This window comes from Tripterygium wilfordii, chromosome 21, assembly GCF_013401445.1.
Source record: "Tripterygium wilfordii isolate XIE 37 chromosome 21, ASM1340144v1, whole genome shotgun sequence".
NCBI classification, from domain to species: domain Eukaryota; kingdom Viridiplantae; phylum Streptophyta; class Magnoliopsida; order Celastrales; family Celastraceae; genus Tripterygium; species Tripterygium wilfordii.
Genome location: NC_052252.1, coordinates 5,284,585 through 5,308,869, shown reverse-complemented (window position 1 = coordinate 5,308,869; position 24,285 = coordinate 5,284,585). Strand labels below are relative to the sequence as shown.

The 24,285-nt window shown below is 36.7% G+C and overlaps 5 protein-coding genes across 6 annotated transcripts; 3 read left to right on the top strand and 2 right to left on the bottom strand.

Annotated features, from left to right (window-relative positions):
- Positions 1-194: 194 nt before the first annotated feature.
- On the top strand, positions 195-3,840 carry LOC119989327 (coiled-coil domain-containing protein 22). Its single transcript, XM_038834770.1, has 6 exons — positions 195-522; positions 1,419-1,847; positions 2,060-2,283; positions 2,451-2,597; positions 3,042-3,266; positions 3,348-3,840. The coding sequence occupies exons 1-6, from the start codon at positions 262-264 to the stop codon at positions 3,586-3,588; spliced, it is 1,527 nt and encodes a 508-aa protein (XP_038690698.1). The 5' UTR covers positions 195-261; the 3' UTR covers positions 3,589-3,840.
- A 111-nt stretch (positions 3,841-3,951) lies between these two features.
- Positions 3,952-6,193, bottom strand: LOC119989326 (pentatricopeptide repeat-containing protein At5g66520-like). The gene has a single exon (XM_038834769.1). The coding sequence runs from the start codon at positions 6,091-6,093 to the stop codon at positions 4,234-4,236; it is 1,860 nt and encodes a 619-aa protein (XP_038690697.1). The 5' UTR covers positions 6,094-6,193; the 3' UTR covers positions 3,952-4,233.
- A 1,148-nt stretch (positions 6,194-7,341) lies between these two features.
- On the top strand, positions 7,342-11,276 carry LOC119989328 (DNA-directed RNA polymerases I and III subunit RPAC1). The gene is made up of 9 exons (XM_038834771.1): positions 7,342-7,637; positions 8,144-8,329; positions 8,520-8,649; positions 8,754-8,834; positions 8,937-9,124; positions 9,494-9,589; positions 9,700-9,793; positions 10,034-10,150; positions 10,843-11,276. Exons 1-9 carry the CDS (start codon positions 7,488-7,490, stop codon positions 10,944-10,946), a joined length of 1,146 nt encoding a protein of 381 aa, XP_038690699.1. The 5' UTR covers positions 7,342-7,487; the 3' UTR covers positions 10,947-11,276.
- Positions 11,277-12,262: 986 nt separating this feature from the next.
- LOC119989290 (serine/threonine-protein kinase D6PK-like) lies at positions 12,263-16,363 on the top strand. Of its 2 annotated transcripts, XM_038834722.1 has the most exons (4): positions 12,264-12,501; positions 12,614-12,653; positions 13,342-14,428; positions 15,286-16,363. In XM_038834722.1, the coding sequence occupies exons 3-4, from the start codon at positions 13,482-13,484 to the stop codon at positions 16,130-16,132; spliced, it is 1,794 nt and encodes a 597-aa protein (XP_038690650.1). In that variant the 5' UTR covers positions 12,264-12,501; positions 12,614-12,653; positions 13,342-13,481; the 3' UTR covers positions 16,133-16,363. The 2 variants fall into 2 exon arrangements, with proteins under 2 accessions (XP_038690651.1, XP_038690650.1); XM_038834723.1 differs by lacking the exon at positions 12,614-12,653 and having other exon boundaries at positions 12,263-12,501.
- A 654-nt stretch (positions 16,364-17,017) lies between these two features.
- On the bottom strand, positions 17,018-20,509 carry LOC119988584. Its single transcript, XM_038833666.1, has 9 exons — positions 20,332-20,509; positions 19,972-20,099; positions 19,822-19,890; positions 19,649-19,678; positions 18,870-18,902; positions 18,500-18,570; positions 17,914-17,995; positions 17,471-17,560; positions 17,018-17,316 (listed from the first exon to the last, which is right to left on the bottom strand). Exons 2-9 carry the CDS (start codon positions 20,074-20,076, stop codon positions 17,260-17,262), a joined length of 537 nt encoding a protein of 178 aa, XP_038689594.1. The 5' UTR covers positions 20,077-20,099; positions 20,332-20,509; the 3' UTR covers positions 17,018-17,259.
- Between the last annotated feature and the right edge of the window lie 3,776 nt (positions 20,510-24,285).

Here is a 24,285-nt window from a genome sequence, read left to right as displayed (position 1 = left end):
GGAATTTGGTTTTAGTGGAATGTCCAAACTCCAAAGAGCTCGCCTATTGAGTTTTTCTCAGATAAAAAGCCTTTTAATTAGTTAAATTGTCCTAGAAATAGGAATAATAAAATTTTTCAAAAAAAAAAAAACCTTTTATTTTAGAACTCCTAGGTTGTAGAAGTCATTGACCAAACGACACCGTTTGAAGCTTTTCAACGATCGCTCTGAAACAAAATTAACAGAAGCCGTACACACACACTTCGATACTTGCGAGCAGAGATGGAAGAGTCTCAGGAGATTTTGTTGAACTCGCTCGAGAACGCCGGCGTTTTGGTCCCCGATGACGTCGCTTCGATCCGTGACTTGTCGCCGATGGCCTTGGCGTCGATCTGCGCTCAGTGTCTGAATATAATCCAACCTCGAACGGCGACGTTTCCAACCACTCTTCCTGATTCAATGGTGGACAAGTTCAAGGTCTGCACGGACATGGCATTAGCAGTAAAAAAGCTCGGCTTTTCTGGAGATATGAGCTATTACAAGGTACTTTCAGTGAATTCATATACACATATGTCTGTGCATAGATGTATATAAGATATGAAATTTGTTTGTGTTTTTGTTTGTTCTAGTTTCCGATTGCCCAGTTATGTTTAATCAAATGGGTTTAGCGTTATGGTGCTATGTGGTGAAGTTCTGTTCCTGATTGCTTTGGTTTTAGTGTAAAGATCGTATTTCTATTATATGCATTTGGCGAGATCGGAGCTTATCAGTGTATGAAATAATTTTTGATTGCTTTAATTCAAGTTTTTGATGGGCCCAGTGATGTTGAATGATATTGCTTTTGTGTGATGGTGTTCTTTGTTAATGTATACTTTGTGTTGTTAACAGGCATAGCTTAAAGAAAATTAATTAAAGTTTTTGAAAGTTTGATTAGAAATAGATTGGAAATTGGTGACCGAGTCTTTTTCTCCGTGTTCGAAGTTATTAAAAGTGTTGATTAATCATGTTTTATGGTTACCTATCTATACATTTCGAGGATTCGTGTCCACATAACAGTGTCCAGTTTTGGGTATCTTACATCCCATTTGTATTTGCCTTTGCTTGTGTAACTTGCTAATATATGCGTCGGAAGCTAAGCAGAATATTGAGCTCTTGGAAACTGATATGAGTTTTCTTTTATCTGGGACCTCTTGTTTTTTCAGATCGTCATTAGTATATCTATGCAAACGAACTTTTGAGAGGCAGGACTATCTTGGTATTGAGGAAGTTTGCAATTGTGTGTGATGGAACTTCTTATTTATCTCTTGGTTGTTATATTTATTTTATGTTTTAGCCTATTCTTCCTCTGTTTCTTTTTTTGAGAGTTGAGACTAGGCCTTGCTCTTCTTATTGTTTTTAAATTATTGCTCAGAACAGATTGTATCTGTTGCTTACGGCAGTTCCTATATCCAACTGAAGAGGACTTGTACAAATTGGTAAGATTCTTGGTGGAAAGGCTTCCCAAGTTATCTGAAGGTGTTGAGATTGTCAAACCAAAGGAGAATAAATTGAAGAGTGCCTCGGAGGATTTAATAGTGGAGGCTGATATTGAAAATCATCTTGAAATTGGAGCAAGATTAGAAGACCTTAGATTGAATACTGAAGGGCAACCATCAACAAATTTCAAGGCCAAAGTTTCCTCTCTCAGTGGGTCTTATGAGGATCCTTTGGCTGTTAACAGTATAGTGGATTCTGGAACTCAAGGTTCAGGTAGAGGTAATGATTCAACTGAAGACCCTCCAGAGTCAGGACAAGGTGCATTTGGTGTTGAAGGAACTGTGGTGGAAAATAAATTGCAAGTAATTTCTCTTCAACAACAGGCTTCGGAGGTATGTTTGAATAAATATAAATTTGGAGTGGCACCAGTAAACTTACTTTGTGATCCATTGGTTCTGGGCCGGGAATTTCAACAGTATGAAAAGTGAACTTTAATTGTGATAGTGAGGAATAGTCAGAATGAAATAAGAAAGACTATAATTTTCTTCTTTAAGACCAAGGAACAGTTCTACCATTTTTCTCACAGTATAATGTTTCTTTCCAGATAATAGAAGAGACTGAAATGTTACAGAATCAAGGAAAGGATCTCACGGAGGAGCTGACGGCTAAAACTTCAGAACTACAGCATCTAGATGAAGAGTTAAAACTGTTGAGGGAAGCAGCTGAAATGGGATTTGATGACCAATATCCTATTGACCACTACTTTGAGCAGCTCAATAAGCAAATAGATGCGAAGAAGCAAAACATTACTGAAATGGAGTTGCAATGGTAGGATATGGCTGTGCTATTACTTCTCTTTGAAATTGATGCTATCTGCTTTGCAACTGTTTTGATGCATGATTTCTTTCCAATCGTGCCTGCAAATAGCACATTATATTCGTTCATTGAAAGAATATTGATGTATTTTTGTATCCTTCACCCATAATATTTTGCAGGGAAGCAATTAAAAAGCCCTTGGCAGAGAAAAAGAAAAGTCTTCTGGAGTCCTTGTGTGTGAACAATCCAGAAGCACTGGAAATATTCCATAAGTTGAGTGAAGTCGAGCTGGAAAAGCAGTCCGTTTTATCTGAAGTTAAAAAGAGGTATGTCGTTGAAATTGATGTCTGAAATCCGTTAAATCTTCCTTGTCCATGCTATTTCTAACGGAGAGTGGATGGTGTATATTATTTTTATATATTTTTGTCAGAAATGGTAAAAGTTTGTAACTTTCTTATGTCTTTATCTTTGGGAATACTATCTGGGGGCCTTTTGTGAATTAATCTTGCATGCTAACCTTGCTGGTCAAGCTTTATTTAGTTACTTTTAGTTATAAGGAGGGGATTTGACATCAGTGTCGCACCTGATTTTTTTCCCCATACCATTGGTTATAGCTTTTGATTTGTGGTTGAAATTTTACCTAGCAAATCTTCTTGCAAAACCCATGAATTTTCTGCTGAGTGATTATTTGAATATTGTTGTTTCATTCAACTACTATCATCATTTGCCTTCTTTTTGTTCCTAAACATGGCTATCTTGTCATCCGATAGGGAAGAAGAACACGCCAAACTTTCTTCAGACCTTAAGAAGCAGCCCAAGCAAGCATCCAGAGGATCGTATATTCAGAGGATAAAAGAGATCACCAAGAACAGTCGGAAGCAGGATGCTGACATAGAGAGGATCTTGATAGAAACTCGGAAGCTTCAGTTAGAGAGTAATTCTATCCAAGAAAGCCTTCATCGAACATTTGCATTTGTCGATGAGTTAGTGTTCAGGTATTCATCATTCATCGTCAAAATATTCAAATCTCATCTAGTCTGTTACTTGCTTTGCTGAAAAGAATCATGTTTCTGCAGGGAGGCAAAGAAAGACCCAGTTGGCCGACAGGCTTACAAGCTCCTCACAAGCATACACGATACCTTTGAACAGATCTCCGACAAAATCCTCGCCACTGATAGAATAAGAAGGGAAGTTGCTGAACATGAAAAAAAACTATCTACCATGACATCCCAAAGCTTGCATATGCACAAACTACAAGCTGATATTGATGCCATTGTAAAGGAAAATGAGTATCTTGAGCAACGCATTCGAGATTAATGACCCTCCTTCAGAATCCGTTATTACATCATTTCTGCAGTTTGCTTGATTTATCACAACAAACTTCCCTGGTTAACACTTAACAGTGTATTATACATTCTGTTTCTCGACTCGTTACCGGAGACTCCTTTCGAGTAATTTTTATCTGTTCTCATACACAGATTCATGTGACAGTTTTCATCACAACAAATTTCCATACCAGGCTTGTTTATTGAATTGTCCTATTATATGATACAAATACAATTCCAGTCACTTACAGTTTTCTTATTATGCAAGTAACTTATTGTTGGAGACTAGAATTGTATTAGATTTTGATCCTCGACAACCCTATCCAACTGAGACTTTGAGGGAACTCTCTGCTTGTATATTAAACTACAATCTCAAATGTTAACTATAGGAAACTATTAGCCTAGTTTAGACAAATGACTGACAAAGTAGAGAAGACAGACTGGTATATAGTCTCAAAGATAGCCTCACAACCGATCACAGTTTGCATTGCTAAATTTTCTTTATTCAAATTCAATGTTCTCAACAAAACGATTACTCGTTTGGCTCACCAGAAGCGCAAAAAATTACCGATCAGGATCTCAATTGGATGTGTTTGCGTCAAAGCTGATAAAGAAAATCTGAGTTTACAAGTCGATTCTACCAATAATCCCTACAGGAACAAGAACCTTCTCTGAAACAGTGAAACCTGTTCCGATCTCGAACAATTATCTCACGATTAACAATTGCTGATATCAACTTCATAGCAGCGTGGCAGTCCTCACAAACGCGGAGATTCTTCATAATCCTAATTGGAGTTCCTGGTGGAGTATTTATTAATCCAAACACCAATGCTAATTTCTCACTATGATGGAACAAGAAATTTTCCTTCTCCTTCTCGTCCACATCCAGAAGAACAACTGAAGTGTTAGGTACATAACCTCTCAGCTTCATTTCACAAAGTAGTCTTTTCCAAGTTTTGTATATTTTTTCAATCTGAGGGTGCGACTCATCCCCAGCGACAAATTTATGAACCATTCCCCCTACTGTGATTGAACTCCACCCGGCAGTCTTCTTCACCCCCCGATCCCTCATCAATTGTCTTACTCTTGCAGTGTCTTCCCACCGTTGTGCTTCAGCATAAATGTTTGATAAAACCACATAGTATCCATCATTAAGAGGATCCAACTTAGCAAGGTGTCTAATTGCTTCTTCAGCCAGTTCTACATTTTTGTGAACTTTGCATCCGCCAAGAAGAGCTCCCCACACAACCCCATTTGGCTTAATAGGCATGTTCATGATAAATTCATGCGCCTCCTGAAGATGTCCTGCACGACTGTAGAGATCAACCATACAACCATAGTGCTCAATCCGCGGAATTATACCATAGTCTCTAGACATGCTGGCCAAAAACCCACGACCCTCATCAACCAACCCCATATGGCTACAAGCATGTAAGAGGCCAATAAAAGTAACTGTATTCGGCTTCACCCCCCTCTCTATCATTATAGAAAATAGTCTTATAGCTTCCTCAGCTTCTCCATGCATTGCAAGACCTACGATCATGGCTGACCACGACACAATTGTTCGTTCTCCCATCTCATCGAAAACTCTCCTTGCATCATCCAAGCATCCACATTTAACATACATATCAATCAAGGTGTTAGAAACCCTTACGTTTTTCTTGAACCCGCTCTTGTTTGAGTACTCATGAACCCGCCTCCCCAAATCCAATGCACCCAAATCAGCACAAGCAGCAAGCACAGCCACAACAGTAACCTCATTAGGCCTCAACCCAGCCTCTTCCATCTCCATAAACAAATCAATAGCTTCTTTTGGCATCCCACACTGAACATATCCAGCAATCATAGATGTCCACGACCTTACACTCCTCTCAGGCATCCTCGCAAACAAAGCGTATGCATTGTCAATATCCTCTCTTTTCACAAACTGGGTAATCATTATATTCCATGTAACAACATCTCTTTCAGGCATTTTATCAAATAACAACCCAGCCTCAGCCATCTCCCCACACACTGCATACAAATACACAATCATGTTCTGCAAAAACACATTCGATTGAAACCCAAGTTTCTCTATATACCCATGAACGATTCTACAATTCATAACATCCATTAGCTTTGTACACGCTTTCAAAACAAACGAGCAAGTGAAACAATCAGGCAAGACATCAACTTCGCGCAACATGTAAAACAACAAAATTGCATCAAATGGGTTCTCACTCTCTGCGAAAAATTTCAAACAAGAGTTCCATAGAACAATCGCGGGTCTTTGTAAGCGATCAAAGATGAGGTGGGCATAAGGGAGATCAGAAGAAAGAGCACAAACCAACGCCACTCGCTGCAGAGGGAGGACAGAGAGGGGAGTGCTGGTTTTAATGAGATTGGCATGGACTTGTTTGAGCTCAAATGGAGAGCTGAAGCTGTGTAGAAGATTGGCTTTGCTGGGCTGTGAAGGAGGAGGAAGGGAAAGGTGTAGTGACGACATAAAAGACACCATTTTTGGTGGTTAGCGAAGAACGGTTGTTTTGTAACTTTTTGTTGGAGATGTAAAAATCACCAAATATGCAACATAAATCCAACTAATTGTTTTGGCAAAGATTTCACATATCCCCTTATCATGGTTCATCACATGGTGAACAACAAATTATTTCTCAAAAGATATTCAAAATGCATACTTTAGTAAACTTGTTTTGGCCAAAAAGATTTGAAAACTACTAATAGCTTCTATTATTCTCTTAAAGTTTTAAGTCGCACCTCTCTCTTTAAAGTTTCTCTTAACCAAAGTTTCTTTCATAATACATATCTATCTGAAGAGGATCCTCCTCCATACACCTTTTTATAGTATGTCTTTTTTTTTTATTATTGACTTGTAGATTTAGTCTACAATTTCTATGTTCTATTCAAAAAGAAATATGTAAATTTTCTTCACCAAACCATTTCTCATAGAGATGAAATATGGTTCTTATCATTCATCTGGCGTGGATTCTCCACAACATTGGTTCTACTAATGTGTTCCACAACTTTGGTGTACAGTGATGGGGCTCCTAGATTTGGTGGAGATATATATTTTTTGATGAAGGGGAAACCAATAATCTTGATCTAATCCATGCGTGTTATTTTTGCTTTTTGTTTTTTCTTTAGTTTGTCCATATTTATCTCAAAATATGGTCATTTGGGTACATCCCATTGTTGCCCGGCGTTAGTCCGACATTTGTTCTTTAGGTTTGTAATTCTTGTGTCAAAGTTTGTAAATTCCTATGCTGCTAACGTGGCGTTAGATGCAATATTTGCTATTATAGAATTAAGTATTGGGTTTAAACTCTTTAAAAAAAAAGTAAAATCAAATTATGACATGCATATAGTAGATTTCAATTTTCAATTTAGTTGAAAACAGAAAAAATTAATAATAATGACGAAAAAATGAACCTTTTAAGTTATAATGTACATCTCCACACACTACAAGCAGTGCACCAAAATAATTTTTAAAATGTTAAATATATAATATTTAGCATGATGAATTTAATGATATTTTTGTATCATAAACACAGATCAAATTCATTGAGATTGAAAATCAAATATTTTAGAGTATATATTTGATGGTCTAAAATTGATATGCATTTTTTTAATGTTCAAATTTAATTATTTTTTAAAAAAAAATACGGTGGCATTTATTCAAAATTTTCCATTTTTTTTTACCACAAACACAGCCTTCAGTTGTTTTTTTTTTTTTTTTTTTGAGAAGAACACAGCCTTTAGTTAGTGTCTGCTAAACCTTAAACCCTAGCACCACCGTTAAGACATTCGCTCTCTCCCTCCCTCGCCCAACTGAACCTTAAAACCCTAACACCACCGAATTCTACAAGGAGGAGTGTCCTGTTTCGATCATCGTCAATGGATAAGCAAGACGTAGGGAATGAAGGAGGAGAAGAAAAGAAGCCATTTTCCATATGGGATTTGCCAGATGTGCCAATGGGCAAGCTCCCGCCACACCTGGAGCTTCAAAGAACTCGAGTTGTTTGCAACCCTGATGCTCCAATTCACGTATATCTCGCCTACCCTTCCTACTCTCTCTGGTTATTTTTGAAAAGACCATTGCTTTATGGACCGCCTTTAGTCTCTGTGTTGATGAGTCTGCTGAATTTTTCGATGTATAATATATAACTGTTTGTTTGATTCTCTGTACCTCAATCTGTAAGTTACCATCTTAGTTTCAAGAGCCACTGATTTAAGTATCTCATAGCTCGTCATCAAACTTGTTGAGTTGAAATTGTTGGGCGTTGAGGTATAATGGTTTTTCCTTTATTGAAACAGTTACTCTTTTGAAGTTTTGTCAATTTTATGGTACCTTAGTCCATAGTTTAAATCCTTCTGATGGTTTAACTGATAACTTGGTGTAGTAAGCTTTCTACTTTGCTTGGAAATGAGGTAAGCAAGCATTGCAACCTACAAAACCTCTCAGAATTTTGTTCTTTCTAGTTAACAGTTATATTCTTGGTTAATGTGATTTATTTCCAATTTCTCACATTTTATGATCTTGTTGCACGCAGACTGAAAACATAATGTATTCTGGTGCTTATGCATCGATGGGAGTTGATAATAGTTTGCGGCTGGATCATTTTCGCGATAATTTCAGAGTTGAAGTTAAAAGACTTAATAAGGAAGATATGGAGTTTGATATGATTGGTATTGATGCAGCAATTGCTAATGCATTTCGGAGAATCTTGATTGCAGAGGTATGACTGGGACAAAAAATGGCTGGGATAGAGAAAAAAACCTTCAACTGCTTGATTTCTTTATCCTTCACATTGTTCATCTGGGTTTAAACGACTAACTTTGGGTCTTTTCTGTTGGCTAAACATGTGGAGACACATTATATGCCTGTTCCACATCAAAACTTTTCACTCTTGATAATTATGCTTGCAGCTTCCTACCATGGCCATTGAAAAGGTTCTGATTGCTAACAACACATCAGTAATCCAAGATGAAGTGCTTGCCCACAGATTGGGTCTCATTCCTCTCAATGTCGATGCAAGGCTGTTTGAGTATCTATCAGGTCTGGTATATTGATCTGCATTGTTCAACATTCCGGCTGTTTAAACAAAAGTCAGAAAGCCTGAATTTTATGAAGCTCTTATTTAGTTTCCCTATACTCTGTAGCAAATGATCAGCCAAATGAAAAGAACACAATCGTTTTTAAACTCCATGTACGGTGCAAACGAGGCGACCCCCGTATGACAGGTGCGTTTAGTGTGATCATCTCTTTTGTTTTCCGTTTTTTCCCCAATAAATTTATTTTCTGATCCCTTTTCCTGCTGCTGGTTGTTTCAATGTTTAATGCAGTATATTCCAAAGAACTGAAGTGGTTACCAAAAGGGAGTGAGTTTATTCAGGAATCAGATAATCCCAATGCCAAGCCAGTAACTTACACTTCATTTAGTTCCAGTCAAGATTCCATGCCAGAATTTTCCAACAACCCAATTTCCCCTACTGAAGATAATATCATTATTGCCAAGCTTGGCCCGGGACAGGTAATGATCTTTTACAGTTTTACTATTAGGTGTTTGTTTAGGCCTTTTGGCATACACTTGCACTGGAATACTCTACAGATTTGGAGTCCAGGTTTAGATGGCATTGACTTGAGTATATTACTACTATTAGTAGGTTGAATTATCAATCCAAACTTGTAACCTGGACTTGGTGTTTGCTATACAGAATTCATATATTGTTGAGAGTGCCTCTTGATTTGTTATCAAAAGTCAGGATGATATAGATACATATCTGGGACAAGTTTTCCTATATTAATTTTCATCACAGCAAATTGTTGTTAAACTTGTCAGTAGTTAAAAGATGTAATTATTGAACCCCTCATCAATGTCAATTAGCATGTTTTCATATAGGAAATTGAACTGGAAGCACATGCAGTCAAAGGCATTGGCAAAACACATGCAAAGTGGTCGCCTGTAGCTACTGCTTGGTATCGTATGCTTCCCGAGGTCAGGGCATACCTAATCTTTGATGGCTCTGGAAACGGACATTTTACTCATTTATTTCCTCTTAGTATAATATTTATAATTATTTTTCTGAATAAAATAATCTGCGATAGGTTGTGTTACTGGAAGATATTGAAGATGGGGATGCTAAGGAACTGAAAAAAATATGCCCAGTAAATGTTTTCGATATTGAGGATTTTGGCAATGGTAAAGTTTTTAATCTCCCTTCAGTATTTGCTTCATGCATGGTGAATATGAAAAGGAAACTGGCACATTTTCTGTGAACAGGATATATGTTCTCTTCACATGCTTGTGTCTTTTGTTATTTGCTAGAAGCCTATAAATCACATTATTGTTAAACTGATACATCCACGTAACTTTTCACCATTTGATTTGCTTATGTTGGTCGGTTGCACTTCCATGAATGTTGTTTTGGTGATTGAGCAGGTAAGAAGAAGGCAACTGTGGCCCGTCCACGACAATGCACACTATGTAGGGAGTGCATCAGGGAGGCAAAATGGGAGAAGCATGTGGCTCTACGTCGTGTTAAAGATCATTTCATTTGTAAGTTTTATGGCTTGCATGTATTCGTGATTCTGTGGGTCTCTTTTTGATACAAGCTTTATCTTGAATATCAAGGTCTCTAATATGATACACCCATTATCAGTGGCACAGCGAAGAGTCCAAAAGCCTGCAACAGTTTGAGCTTCTGAGTTTATCTACTCATCAAGTAACATATGAATTATGTTATTGGGTTACTGCTTGGAAAATTTTGAACCTAGGAGCTATCCAACCCACTTCATCCTTTACCTTTCGGGCTATGCACACCATCGTCCATACTTGTCTATGTTTTTAAGCGTATAAAGCAATTACCACATGAATGGGAATCAGATTATACATCTCCAGTAGCTTGGAATCAGTCTTTTCAGTATTGCATTGATGTAGACAGTGGTAGAGTTGCGGGGGTGCAACTTAGAGGTTACAAGTTCAATTTCTAGAAACAGCCTCTCCACATATTATGTGGAGGTAAGGTTTGCATACATCTTACCTGTCCTCGACCCCGCACGGGCGTTATTCATATATATATATATATATATATATGTATATATTGACGGAACTTTATGATGATACAAACCACCAATTGGTTTGTAGTTGCTCAAATGGAATTATTTACATTTGTTTTGAATATTATTATTTGTTGAAAGGTTTCAAGATCATAATTTCTTATTTCATCTGCTGTCTCTCTCACTCTTTAGTTACTATCGAATCCACGGGAGCATTACCTCCGGAAATGCTGTTCACTGAAGCTGTCAAGATTTTGGAAGACAAGTGTGAGCGCGTTATTTCTGAACTCTCTTGATTCTGTGCTAGTCAGAAGAATACAAATGAAGCAGCTAAGGACTGTAAAGATACAAGACATGAAGTTGATGGGATTGCAGAGGTTCTTGTTATCAGCTGTTTCCGGAGATGCCCTCATTGTGCTAGAGTTTCTGAAGCTATGCCCTCATTTGTTGTGAAACTTTTTTTCCCCTTTGTGGGTGAATTTAGAGAATCATAATCTGTAAAGTTTATTACAAAACACATGCTGCTGCATTTTCACAGAACTTTTATGACTCAAGGCATTTAATCATATAGTTACAGCAAGAAAATCTGGACAATTTACTTTCACTCTTGGAGTGAGATTTGAGTTCACATTGGTTCCAGCTCAAGACTGCTTATATCCACATGCTTCTGCAGTTCTGCTTACTTGACAATGACCTTTTGAGTTATGTTACCCATACTTGAAGGTTGAGTGATTTGAGTACTTTTTCTTGGTTCCATCTGGATCAGATGGGTGTTAATTATCAACTGGATCATCCTCTACCCAAAAGTGAAGGAACATACTGTCTCTGGGACACCAGAAAGTGCTAGGGCCCTTAGGCCTGCCACAAGCCGTGGTCCTCCTCCCCTGGAAAGAAAGACATCCAGCACACATACAAGGCCTTATATTGAATTGTACACCGATTGCTTACAACCACCAAAGTATGTTGTTAATAGTTATGCAAATGTGCCAGATAATTTCAAGGTGCTATTATGAATCTGGGTGTATTCACTACTCCCCAATTAAAAGAAGGGATTTTTAGTGAGTAGATGTGTATATAAATATATATGAATTTAACAGGACAAATTTGCAATATAAAAAATGTCAAATAAAAATAGTAAGATGCTTTTAACATACCGTCTACAAAAAATTCATGGGTGGGTACAATGTTTTCGTAGTGTGCGAAGTCAGGAATATGCAATGATATACGTAGACCTTTTCCTCCCACATAATAAGGAACAATATATTATTTTTGTTTATTTAAATAGAGTTTTTGTTTGGTTAAATGTGCATAAAATGAAATAATGTAATATATGAAACAATATATTTGGAAATAATAAATACATTCATGAACTTCACTTGGTTAAAGCAATAATACACCTAGCAAAAAATAACATAAATGTATTGCACATAAAATGTACTTACATACTTACATCGATAAACTAATTAATTGACTAATTAATAATTTTTTAATTTATTGATTACTTAATACCTTGCTTAATTAATAATGTTTTTTTGGTCCAAGACTAGGATTTTATCGAGGTTAGGGTTATACTGCATAGAAAATGCCAAGAGCCAACACTGTTGAAACAATAACCACTTTTGCTTTGACCCCTCGCCCCCCTCTCCCCTTCTATGGTAGACCCAAATTTCGTTTTAACACTTCCAAAGCATCTTTCTTTCTTCGTCTTTCTCCACACATTTCAGGGAGAGGGGACTCTCACATTGCTCTCTTCTATCCCTCTATTCAGTAGTGGGTGGTTGAGTGGTATCTTTTTTGGCCCGCTGTCTGCAAGCTAAAGCAAAGTCTTGATCTTTGAAACTCCCCCATCAGGTACTCTCTTTTTTGGGCTTCCTTTTCTCTGCACTTTTTAACTGGTCCCGTGATTTGCTTGGTGGGTTCTAAGCTAGTCTCTCTGGGCACTCTATGCTGTTTTGTATTTCAGCATCTGGGTTTTTCTGGGATTTTTGGATCCGCGGTGCTAGGTACTCAAAGCCCCTCTCTTCTTGAGATCTGTTTGAATCTTCTTTACTTTGCTCTCTATCTTCTGTTATTTGGGTTTCTCGTGTTTTTCTAGAGCTCTTTGAGAAAAATACATTTCCTCGTGAGTTAATTTGATTTTCTATTGCTCTTTATGCTTCTCATCTAAAGTTCCACTTTTCATGGTTCCTGAGTGCCATTTGATTGTTGGCTGCTTTGATTATTGCTAAATTGCTTTTAGGGTACAATTCCCAGTTCATAGTTGGATATCTTAGCTTTGGGAAAGATGGTCTTTGATCTAGGTTTGCATGCAATTGCTGTGAGTCTTATATCCATTGTTCTCACCAAAAGGCCTTTTCATTTTGCGTAAATATATACAAATTGTGAAATTTGGCTCATTGGGTCTAGGGCAAGAGATTCACTGCCTCTTGAAGACTTGAACTAGATATCTGTCGGTTTTATTCTTTTATTTGCTGCTATGAATCTTTGAATGTTGTACTCAATTTGATTTTATGTTCCACTACCTTTATCATGTAATCAAATGGTGACTTTAACTTGTCTCATTTTTTAGTTCCTCTTTATTTGCATGATTTTTTAGATATTGGGTCTGGTTGTTTCTGGAAATTTCAGTTGAATATGCTATCAGTTTTCAGTATCTTGTATTGCACACTCATGACCTTTTTATTCGATCAGTTGTACGAGTTGCCCTGGTGTTGAGGGAATCCGAAATGAAATTTGTTAGCTCCATTGATGGAGCTGATCATGAGCTGAAGCCAAGGGCAGAGTGATGGGCATGTTTGATCTGATTTTTATAAAAAAAAATTCTTCTTCCGATGGCTGCGAGAACTGGTGCTGGAATTAGCTTAGAAAACCAGAGGAATACTCTCCATAGTCAGACAACTGAAGGGAGTTTTCGGAAGCCCTCACAGCTACAGATTACAAAGACTAGTAAATCGGAACCGGTTACCCCTAGAGTACCACCAAAAAGCTCTCACCAAGTTGCGTCAAAGCTGGTTTGTGTTGAAACCCAAGAGGATGAAATTTTTTTGAATAGTCATAAAACTGGGGATGTTGATTCATTAGGCAATAAGTTGGATTCAACTTTATCCTTGGAGGACCCAAAGCAAGTACTAGCTTATGTGGGAACTCAAGTTATTGAGACAAGGGACTCACCAGAGGTTACTACTGATCAAGAAAAAAACACAGACCATGGAGCTTCAGCCAAGGTCAGCAATGGGACTGGCAGCCTTGCCAAGACGAGTGAAAGTGCTAAGATTAGTGATCGAGCTGATCTTGGTGAGAGTGGCAAGAGCAGTATCTGTAGAGGTAGCACTGGCACTGATGTGAGTGACGAGAGTACTTGTAGCAGCTTATTTAGCAGTGCAAACAAACCTCACAAGGCGAACAATATACAATGGGAAGCCATACAGGCTTTTCGGGCAAAAGATGGTGTTTTGGGTTTACATCATTTCAGACTGCTCAAGAGGTTGGGCAGTGGGGATATAGGATGTGTATATCTCGCAGAGTTGACAGGAACAAAGTGTTATTTTGCAATGAAGGTTATGGACAAAGCGTCTTTAGCAGGCCGTAAGAAACTACTTCGAGCTCAAACAGAGCGAGAAATACTGCAGTCTCTGGACCATCCCTTCCTTCCAACCTTGTATACTCATTTTGAGACTGACAAGTTCTCATGCTTGGTTATGGAGTTCTGCCCTGGAGGTGATTTGCACACACTTCGACAGCGGCAACCAGGGAAGCATTTTACAGAACAAGCGGTGAAGTATGAAATTGTTCCTCTTTGTAATCTCTCTGTATCTAATTGTGCATTTGTAATCACATCTGTGTTTTTTATTTTGATTGTGCTTTCTGTGGAAATTTCTTATTTTTATTGAATTTAGTCCTCTGTCCTGCATTGTAGTTCTTATCACTCTGCAATTGTTAATAGGTGGAGTTTGGATTGTCGGGTTAGATAATCTGTTTGTCTTATACTGCAAAAAGGGATCTTCTTTATATGTTTGCATGCATTAAGTTCTTTGTTAGTATGTTGAGGTTTGTAAAAAAATGGGTTTATTCTCTGTATAATACGTATTTGAATCCTTACACTTAACTAGGAACTGATTATGCCCAACTTAATAGAGTGAGAGCTAATTTCAGATAGGAACTGGAGGAATCGATGAAAAGTGCAATGGTATTAAAACATTGTGATATGGCTAGATAAATCTTCTAAATAATCTCTTTGTTTGAGGATAACCCCAACTTGGCTGAATCTAGTTGTGACTAGTTTTATTAGCAATCAAGGCCATAAAAATGCAATGGTTTCAAAATAACTTTGAGTCTTTGACCATTTGAGACCTTTTCTTCTTTCATGACCATTGTTTAACAGCTATCTCCTTTGATATTATATGACACTTTGTTTCATGCATTATCAAGCCTGTGTCATTCAAGATATGGTTGAGTTTTTCAACTGGTCGTGCCAGTACTAATTCTTCTTTAACTTTAAGTGGACATGGTTTTTCTCTTAAAAATAAACCAAATAACAATGTTGTGTCTTCTATTCATTATTGATTGTAGTTGACATGTCAATTCAGAAAATGGGTTTTGGTAGTTATAATTATTGTCTCTGATCTTAATGTGCAGATTCTATGTAGCAGAAGTTCTCCTTGCTCTTGAATATCTTCACATGCTTGGAATTGTTTACCGAGACCTCAAGCCGGAAAATGTTCTGGTTAGGGAAGATGGCCACATAATGCTCTCTGACTTTGATCTTTCCCTTCGTTGTGTCGTCAGCCCAACACTAGTCAAGTCTTCAATGCCCGAGTCTGGACTCTTGCAAAAGAACCCAGTTTATTGTGCTCAGCCTGCTTGCATTGAGCCATCTTGTATCCAGCCATCATGTGTGGCCCCTACGACGTGCTTCTCCCCACGTTTCTTTTCGAAAAAGTCGAAGAAAGGCCAAAAACCTAAGGTCGAAATGGGGAACCAAGTCAGTCCATTGCCAGAGCTTATGGCTGAGCCAACAAATGCTCGCTCCATGTCGTTTGTCGGAACACATGAGTACTTGGCACCTGAGATTATCAAAGGTGAAGGACATGGAAGTGCTGTTGATTGGTGGACGTTTGGGATCTTTCTATTTGAGCTGTTGTTTGGTAAAACTCCTTTCAAAGGATCTGGTAATCGGGCAACCCTCTTCAATGTTGTCGGTCAGCAACTACGATTCCCAGATTCACCGGTCGTTAGTTTTTCAGCAAGGGACTTGATCAGGGGTTTACTGGTGAAAGAACCACAAAATAGGCTGGCGTACAAGCGAGGGGCAACAGAGATCAAACAGCATCCCTTCTTTGAAGGGATAAACTGGGCTTTAATTCGTTGTGCAAGCCCACCTGATATCCCGAAACCAGTTGAAATAGAGCGAATTCCTGTTCCAACATCTGCCTCCACTCCTGCACCTGATCAGAGTAACTATCTTGAATTTGATTTCTTTTAGCTCTCAGAATTGTTCAGTTCTTTACGCTCTTAATGGAGATATAGATTTTCTGCAATGTTGATGACGTGGAAATTAGGTCTCATAACATTCATAATGTCGTCACATGTTTGATGTTGTCCTCAGAACAGTTTCACATTTGTATTTCAGAAGTCAGTGATAATGATGTTAATCTATGATGTGGGTTTAGCTTTCATTTTGCCATACGAATGATAGCACAAGAGTTGGTTGCCATGTCTTCATTTGTCCAGTGGAGAGCAAATATTTACACTTATTGCATTTTATGCAGTATACTTTATCACTGCAATTCAGTAACTTTATCACTGCATTGGAGCCGGCTTTTGAACTTTTGATTGAAGTTTTAGTAGTTGATGATAGAAGCCATCCATGGAGCTTAAACCCCACTATAATACATCTGCCTTTCATTATCGGCATATAAGGGTTTGACGTGTCACAAAAAACTATGGTACTGTGAGGTGCACCATACATAGTACAAACACACTACCAAACATATACAATATATATCCGGTCATAGTTTATACTCCACCATGGACGTTTTATGAGTGTAATAGACTTGCAAAGGACGAGCCTTGGTGCAATGTTGAAGACTTGAAGTCGTCCATTAGTAATGCAAGGTATTATTATTATTATTTTTGGGTGTAAAACATTGTTAAACCAAAATACGCAACAAGCAATACTTTTCCCCGAGAAGGAGGTGATCCAGTCGCATTTTCCAATTGGGTGGCTACCTTCGACACCCAATTCCTTCCTCCTCGTGGTTAAGAAAACCACGTCGGGCATGACCAGCATACATAGTTTGGCCTATAAGACTTGTTTGTACTGTGATAGAAAAGGGAAATGTCATGATGAGTGAGTAGAGAATGTGAATTATCACTAACTTGTAGAACCAAAGCAATAAGAATCCCCAATCAGCATGAAACCCATAATGCAGATAAAAGCAATTATGAGTTGATATCATGTTTCAACAAAGCAACAAACAGAATTGAAGAATATATTGGTCCAGTCATGAGAATGCATTCCTTCAGAATTATACAAGGACTCCCATACACGCTAAATGCACATCACAAGAATAGGAAAGCACTTGAAATGGGTGTATATTCCTAATTCCATCATGGACCTTGAATCCCATTACAGCATGTCCCGTAACTTGCAACTGCGCTTCTCAGCTGCAATATAAGCATATAAACAAGAGTTAGCACCCAATTTTAAAACGTAAACAGCAAGACGCTCGCCAACAGCATCGAAATAGGTTCATCTATGCTAACTTATTTCATTTCCCCTGAAGTTGGCAGGAAAATCCAAAAGAAGCATTTGTTGCACCTTCTCAATATCTACTGCCTTTGGGACATCATTCCTTCCGTTCTTCAGTTCAATGATCTGAGCCTCGATGATGCGCTTCTGTTCCATTGCCTAGTTAACAAAGAAAAATTAGAAATTCTACTCCAGCATTTTTTGTATTAGATAGGATTCTAGCAGAGCGCGGATTAAAAAAGGTAAATTTGATCCAAAAGAGTTTCAATAAGCTCACGAAAACAAATAAACTAATTTGACAAGTTAGTCCTAGAGAGTTGTTTTGATAAAGAGTCGGTCATTACTCATTAGTTTACCAAGATCTCGGTGATCATTCGACATAAATTCAAACACTCTCAGGGTAGCGTAACATGCATTGGTAAAAGTTCTATAACTTCATTAAACTAAAAGATCACGTTCGCTTTAGTCATATTTCAAAGAAAGGTGATACAGTCCTACAACGAGTTACTTACCCTATTCAGCATACTCTCCAGATAATGGATCTCATTCTTCTTTGCCATGGATAGATCACGTGCAACATCAATGAAGTTAGTCCTGCATTCAAATTCGCTTTCTCAAACTAAGGACTCCTCAGAATTAGACTTCATGTCATTACTATTACATAACATGAAACAAATAAAAGATCATTGATGAACTCAATAACTAGGATCACAAAGAACATGTTGGCCAGGAGACTATGCTTATCAGCTTATGTACTGTCATTAGGACACTTCAGGAACTCTAACACCAAGTGTGGTTTTGGAGCTTGTCTATCCACTGCCCTCTACCTCTAATTGAAGTTTTTGAGGGAAGAATTCTAGTATTCACTCGTTCTGCTGCCTGTCCCTCCACAAATGTTCATGTGGATTGTGGGCATGTAATGGTTTTGACTAACTATCTATATCACTGACAGTAAATATTAAAGGAAAACTAAAGACACAAGATATACCATGATTGCATTTGCCAGTTACAAGATCTACTGATAGAGTGGAACTACTAAATTTTAGACTTGTTCTTAACAGTTATCTCAGTCACCAAGCATATTCTAAAGAAGCGTACTTTTCTGAAAACAAAGGATCCAGAGCTTGCTTTTCCACAAGTTGCTCCACAGTATTGAGAGCAGGTCCGACCTGAAAAGAGATAACCAGCATTTCCATCACAGACAAACAGTAATGCAGTCCAAAAACATTTAACAAGAAAATGTATGGCAATAATAGATAATTCTTTAGGGTGAGAAGCTGTATCATCACAGCAACAAATTAAATAAGTCTCAGACTTTGCTTACACTGATGGCTAATTCACCGATTGTGAAAAAGTCAGGGAACCTCTTAAACTGAATTAACGTGGACCTCTTCATCATCAGTTTAAAAAAATCCACATAGAAGTAAATGTTACAAATTTCAAGAGGTTAGACAATAGAAAACAGTACCTGTGTTTCGAGGAACAAAGACTCGAACTCTTCCTGTAATATTCAAAAGAGGCAATGCCATAACTCGGAATGAAATATAATCCAAAATTTCAATCTCACATGCATGAACCTTTCAAAACTCAAGTGCACCCCATGGGAATAAGGTGGTGCTCTAACCCAGCTAAAAAATTTTAACACTGTTAAGTCTAAAGGTAAAAATTGTCGAAAAAAACATAGTATGCAGCTCCGGTCCAACCCATACAAGGAACCCACTTACTTTGCCTTCCATGTTAGTCTACATGTTAACCTAACCTCCACGTTATGTCCCCACTTCCTAAACATCTCTTGTTGGGGCAAACTCATTTTTGAAATCCATAGCAATATGAGGCTATATTCATTTTCAAAATGACTTTGCTCCAACAAAAGCCATTTGAGAATTAGGGGTATGACCTGGAGATTTGGTTGACATATAGACTATAATGTGGAAGCCAAATTCTGCTGGTTACTAACATACTATGTCCACGCGGACAAATTTGAGACCTAGACTCGAACCTTTTACCATTCACCCAAAAAGTCCCACAATTAACCCCAAAGATACAAAATTTTACAAATCATCTCGAATAGAAAATCAAGCTTAAACCAATTTGGCGTTTTCACTAAGCATTAAGTAAATGATACTTAAAGAAATATATAATCCACAAGAAAAGAGAGACTAATCAAGAAGTTCCACAATTAAGTGCCTCAATTCAACAGGATTACCAAAAAACACTAACCAAGAGCAGGGCATAGAGAAAATGTACCTCCATACTTTCATGCAACGATGTAATGACCTGAAAGTTTCATAACAGAAGCCGAAGTCGTCAAAAAGAAATATTCTTTTTGAAAGGAATGTGTACGGAAATACATAATATACGAAAATAGAGTTTTTTTCCCATCCATAACCTCAAACCAACCCTGAAAAAGGTGTAAATACCTGAACAAAGAGCCGGTGGAGACATTCTTGCTCAGCAATAGTGAACCTTGAAAATACTTTGCCAAATTCCTATACAATTGTTAATATATCATATCGGTATTCCCCTCACATTATTACTTGCTTCCAATCAAAACAATATAAATGCAGTACCTCCTTAGAACAGGTTGTTAGAAGAGAACGAAGCGCAAGTTTGAAGGATTTCTTCAAATCAGATTGCCTCGATCCCACAAAAGTACTTCCATTTTTCTCCATCATACACCAATTTATCACTCAAATACCTAATGCACCATAACATTAATGTTAAACATGACTAACTCAGTTTCTGCACACAATTCATGAATGAAACAACAGTTCCAATTCCCCTTCTACACAATAGCAAAAGCTTAAAAGAAATTCTATGGACCAGGACCAGTTTTCAACACGCCTAAGCATGTTTTCGAGTTCGGAGAAGAAGCTTCTCCGTCTGCGTATAAATCACAATGGAGAGAGCGTTTCAGTAAGAAAACTCACCGGATATCGATAATTTCAGCGTTAAGAGTGCAGCTCGCTGGCGAATCAACCGGAGAAAGGAGTCTGGAGACCGGAAGGTCGGAGCTTCCCGTCAAAGTTTCGATTTTTTTCCAGAGAAACTGTGGGGGAAAAAAGTGTTTTTGAAATTTGAGGGACTAGAAATCAATAACCATGAACTCGAGCTCTGCTTGCATAAATAGTAAAATTTTGCTCGGCCAACAAAATTATATTGAATTTTGTGTTTTGTTGATGTAATTGTATTGGGAAATATGTTTTACTACTGTGGATGCATTGAGATTTTGTGTTTTTGTGTAGTTTTGTTGACGACAACATGGAGATATGAAATGTTGTTGGTCTTCATGTTGGGTGGGAATGAATAATGTATATGAATTTGTGTTTTGTTGATGTGATTGTATTGGAATATATGTTTGACTTGGTTTTTTGTGTAATAGAGAGAGATTTTTGTTGATCCAACAAAAATGTCCTATTGCATTTGCTCTAATACTCTTATTTTAATCCTAATAAATTTAATAAAAGTGTTTTTGAGGGGACTGGATAAGCATTATACATCCTATATGTTAACAAGTATACCCTAAACTTAATACACCTCATTTAAAAACATAACATTATCAGTCATTCTCCTGGAGGAGAGGACCTTCCTCCTCCTCCTCCTCCACCTCCACCTTGTTATTTTCCGTGCATTTTTTCTTTTGTTTTATGGTTTTCTTTCCAGATCTGATGATTCTCTCCTTAGATATGATGTTTCTCCCCACCGATCAGGTGTTTTAACCCATCTCTAGCTCAGATTTGATTTTTCTGGGCGTCGATGAGGTTTTATCCGACGTCGACGATGAAAGCCGCCTTTTGGCCACTTTGATAAAGTTTGTGAAGGATTCGTCTCAAAGCTGCAGCACATACTTCATTCTCTGGCGAGGTTCTAAGATAGTCCCTAATCATGCTTTTGTTGCTCCAAGGCCCTTGCATGCCTCTTCAAACGAGATTTATCTCTATTTTAGCCTGTTTGTGGCACCTACTATTGTTTTGGGTAAATAATTTGCTCTTGATTTAAGAGTATTTTTATCTTGTAATGTCTCTCGAGGAGGTTACTCCTCTTTGTATTGTGGTGTGATGCTTTAATACAATAGTATTTTGTTCTAAAAAAAAAACATAACATTATCAAGCACATCCATTTTGTGTTTTTTTATTAAAAAAAAAAACAATTTGCACCCTTCCTCTTGAACCTTTACTAAAGTTTCGTTGAAGAAACCAAACTCCATTAATGTCATGGTCACTCAATCATTCTCTCTCAATCATTCTCTTCCGTCACGGTTTATAGTGCCCTCTGGGTGCCCCATGCTGAGTGCACAACATCTACAGTTAAGCTCACTCATTCTGTAGTTTTCAGATGTAATCCATCTTTATAGTGGCTTGAGTGCATATGACTCTCAAATTCTCTTGTTTAAATTATTGAGTAAATGAATATAATTCTCTCTATGACATTGTTTTAAAAAAAAAGTTATTTGATTATTTTGTACCAATCATAATGGGTTAAAGGTTAATGAAAACATTACAATAATGTTTTAAAAGTTAGTGATGAATTATATACCATAGCAACTATGTTCAATAATGGCTAAGTTGCAAATTCTAAATCCTAATTATATTGTTAAGTGGTACCCAAGTGGCACTTTAAAGGTAGAATAAACATATAAACTATTGTTTAAAATTAAGTAAGCAAAATAATTGTTTATTATGAGTATGCTAAAAATTATGTAGAAATTAGAAATTCATAACCTAAAAACCAATCCAAAGCCCTTTGGATTCTTATGTTTAATGCCAATGGAAGATTGTGTCTTTTTCTTTTTCTGTTTAACAAAACATGGATGGACAACTTTCACTAAATTAAGTTGGAATTGGTTAATCTTATTTTATTCCCATTCGACAAAATGACCAAATTTGCATCTATGAATAATGTGCATCTAAAAGAACCCATTAAAATAACACCTTTTTTAGGGAACCTTTGAAATTCACTCCACACCCCTAATTTACATGTGCATATGAAGATGCCCATTTTAATGATACAAGACTTTAATTAGTGCCCTACAAAACATTAAAATAACACCTTTTTTTAGGGAACCCTTGAAATTCTTTCCACAACCCTAATTTACATGTGCATATGAAGATGCCCATTTTGATAATACAAGGTAATAATTTGAAAAAGACACCATCTTTAAATTTTCCATATATTTAATGTAATAATTTGAGTAGAATATAATGATTTGTCATCATTATTTTTTGCATAGTTTTAAATTATTATTTTTTATATTCATTATATATTTACAAGTGTTCTGAAAAATATAAAATGAGGCTTTGCAAAACACCATTGACCATAATCATGCAAAAAGCAAATATTCTCGTCCACAACCATCAAAATCTAGCTATTTACTAATTTCAATAGTAAATCCTTGATTTGGATTCTGTCTATTGAAAATCCACAAGTAAACCATAAAACATCCGTAGTATAACCTAACATGGAAGCTTAACGAATGCAATGTGAGTTTTCTATGAGACCACATAAGTATGAACACTCTATACATATTTCACAAGTGTCATTTGTTATTTTAAAAAAAATATTTAATTCTATATATTCATGTATCATAAATGATAATGTATCACATTAATTAAGACGAGTAACATGAAAGTTTAGAGAGTGGAATTTGGGTTTCTATGAAGCCACATCAGTCGGATCGAACTATTTTTCAAACGGTGGTCCGCAATTTTACCAAGCTTTTCCAATGATTCAAGTGATCATCGACAGTAGGTGATGATTGGGATTTGGTCGGATTGTCATGGTGTTTCATTTTGGTGGTTTGTTCCTTGGGAACGATGACCGTACGACAAACTTACTTTATGGAGGCACAAGGAAGGAGAAGACGGAAGAAGATGAAACATTTTTGACAATGTAAGGACATTTTGGTAAGTTTGTAATTTTTGTAATTATTTCTATTTTTTTTTTAACTTATCCTTATTCGAACACAACTATCACATTTTGTACTTTTGTTTAAACCCCCTTATTAATAAATTTTATTTGTTTACATATTTTCATTCATTTATCATAAACAAAAAACCCAAATTCATGTATCATAAAATATTAATGTATCATTAAAGTTAGTATGTAATATTAATAAAAAGATACATTCATATTAGAGCAAGACAATGGTCCTGTCCGCATTTGACTTTTTGATAGATTGAGTCACTTAAAAAACTATGTCTAACGCTCTTGATCTCTCTTTCCATTCAAACAAATTCGACAGCAATTTGATCACTCACAACAAGTATTAGAGCGAAAAGACCACGTAATTTCCACATATTTGAAACTATATCTTAGGAGAACAAAGTCACGAAGAAGAATATTAAGATCGAATCTTTATTGTGAAAAATACTATAAAACATGTATAATTAGATAATATTTATAACTAGTCCCATTGTTACGTGGAGAATGGAAATTGAATGTCAATTTCATGGACAAAGACTTCCTCAGTTTCTTGCTTTTCTCCCTTTTTTCTTTTTCTTTTTTTTTTATAAAATATTGCCATGGAACAATATGAAATTATTTATTTATTTTTCTTTTATATAAAGTGGTATTGGTGGGAGAATATTAAGTCATATTCCACGGTCATAAATTCACCTAACAATGTTGATAAATATTTATTATTATTTATTCTCCTTTATATAAAGTGGAAGAATATTAAGTCATCGGTTGCAGAAAAAAAAAGAAAATAATATTAAGTCATCTTGCACGCCTATAAATTCACACCTAATTATGTTCATAAATAAATATTTCGAATAAAAGATGCTCATGATCATAACTAATACTAACAGCATTAACTATAAAAGATTTTGATACGATCTGTTAAAAATTAATTGCAAGAAGGCTATTATGAAATTATTGTTTCT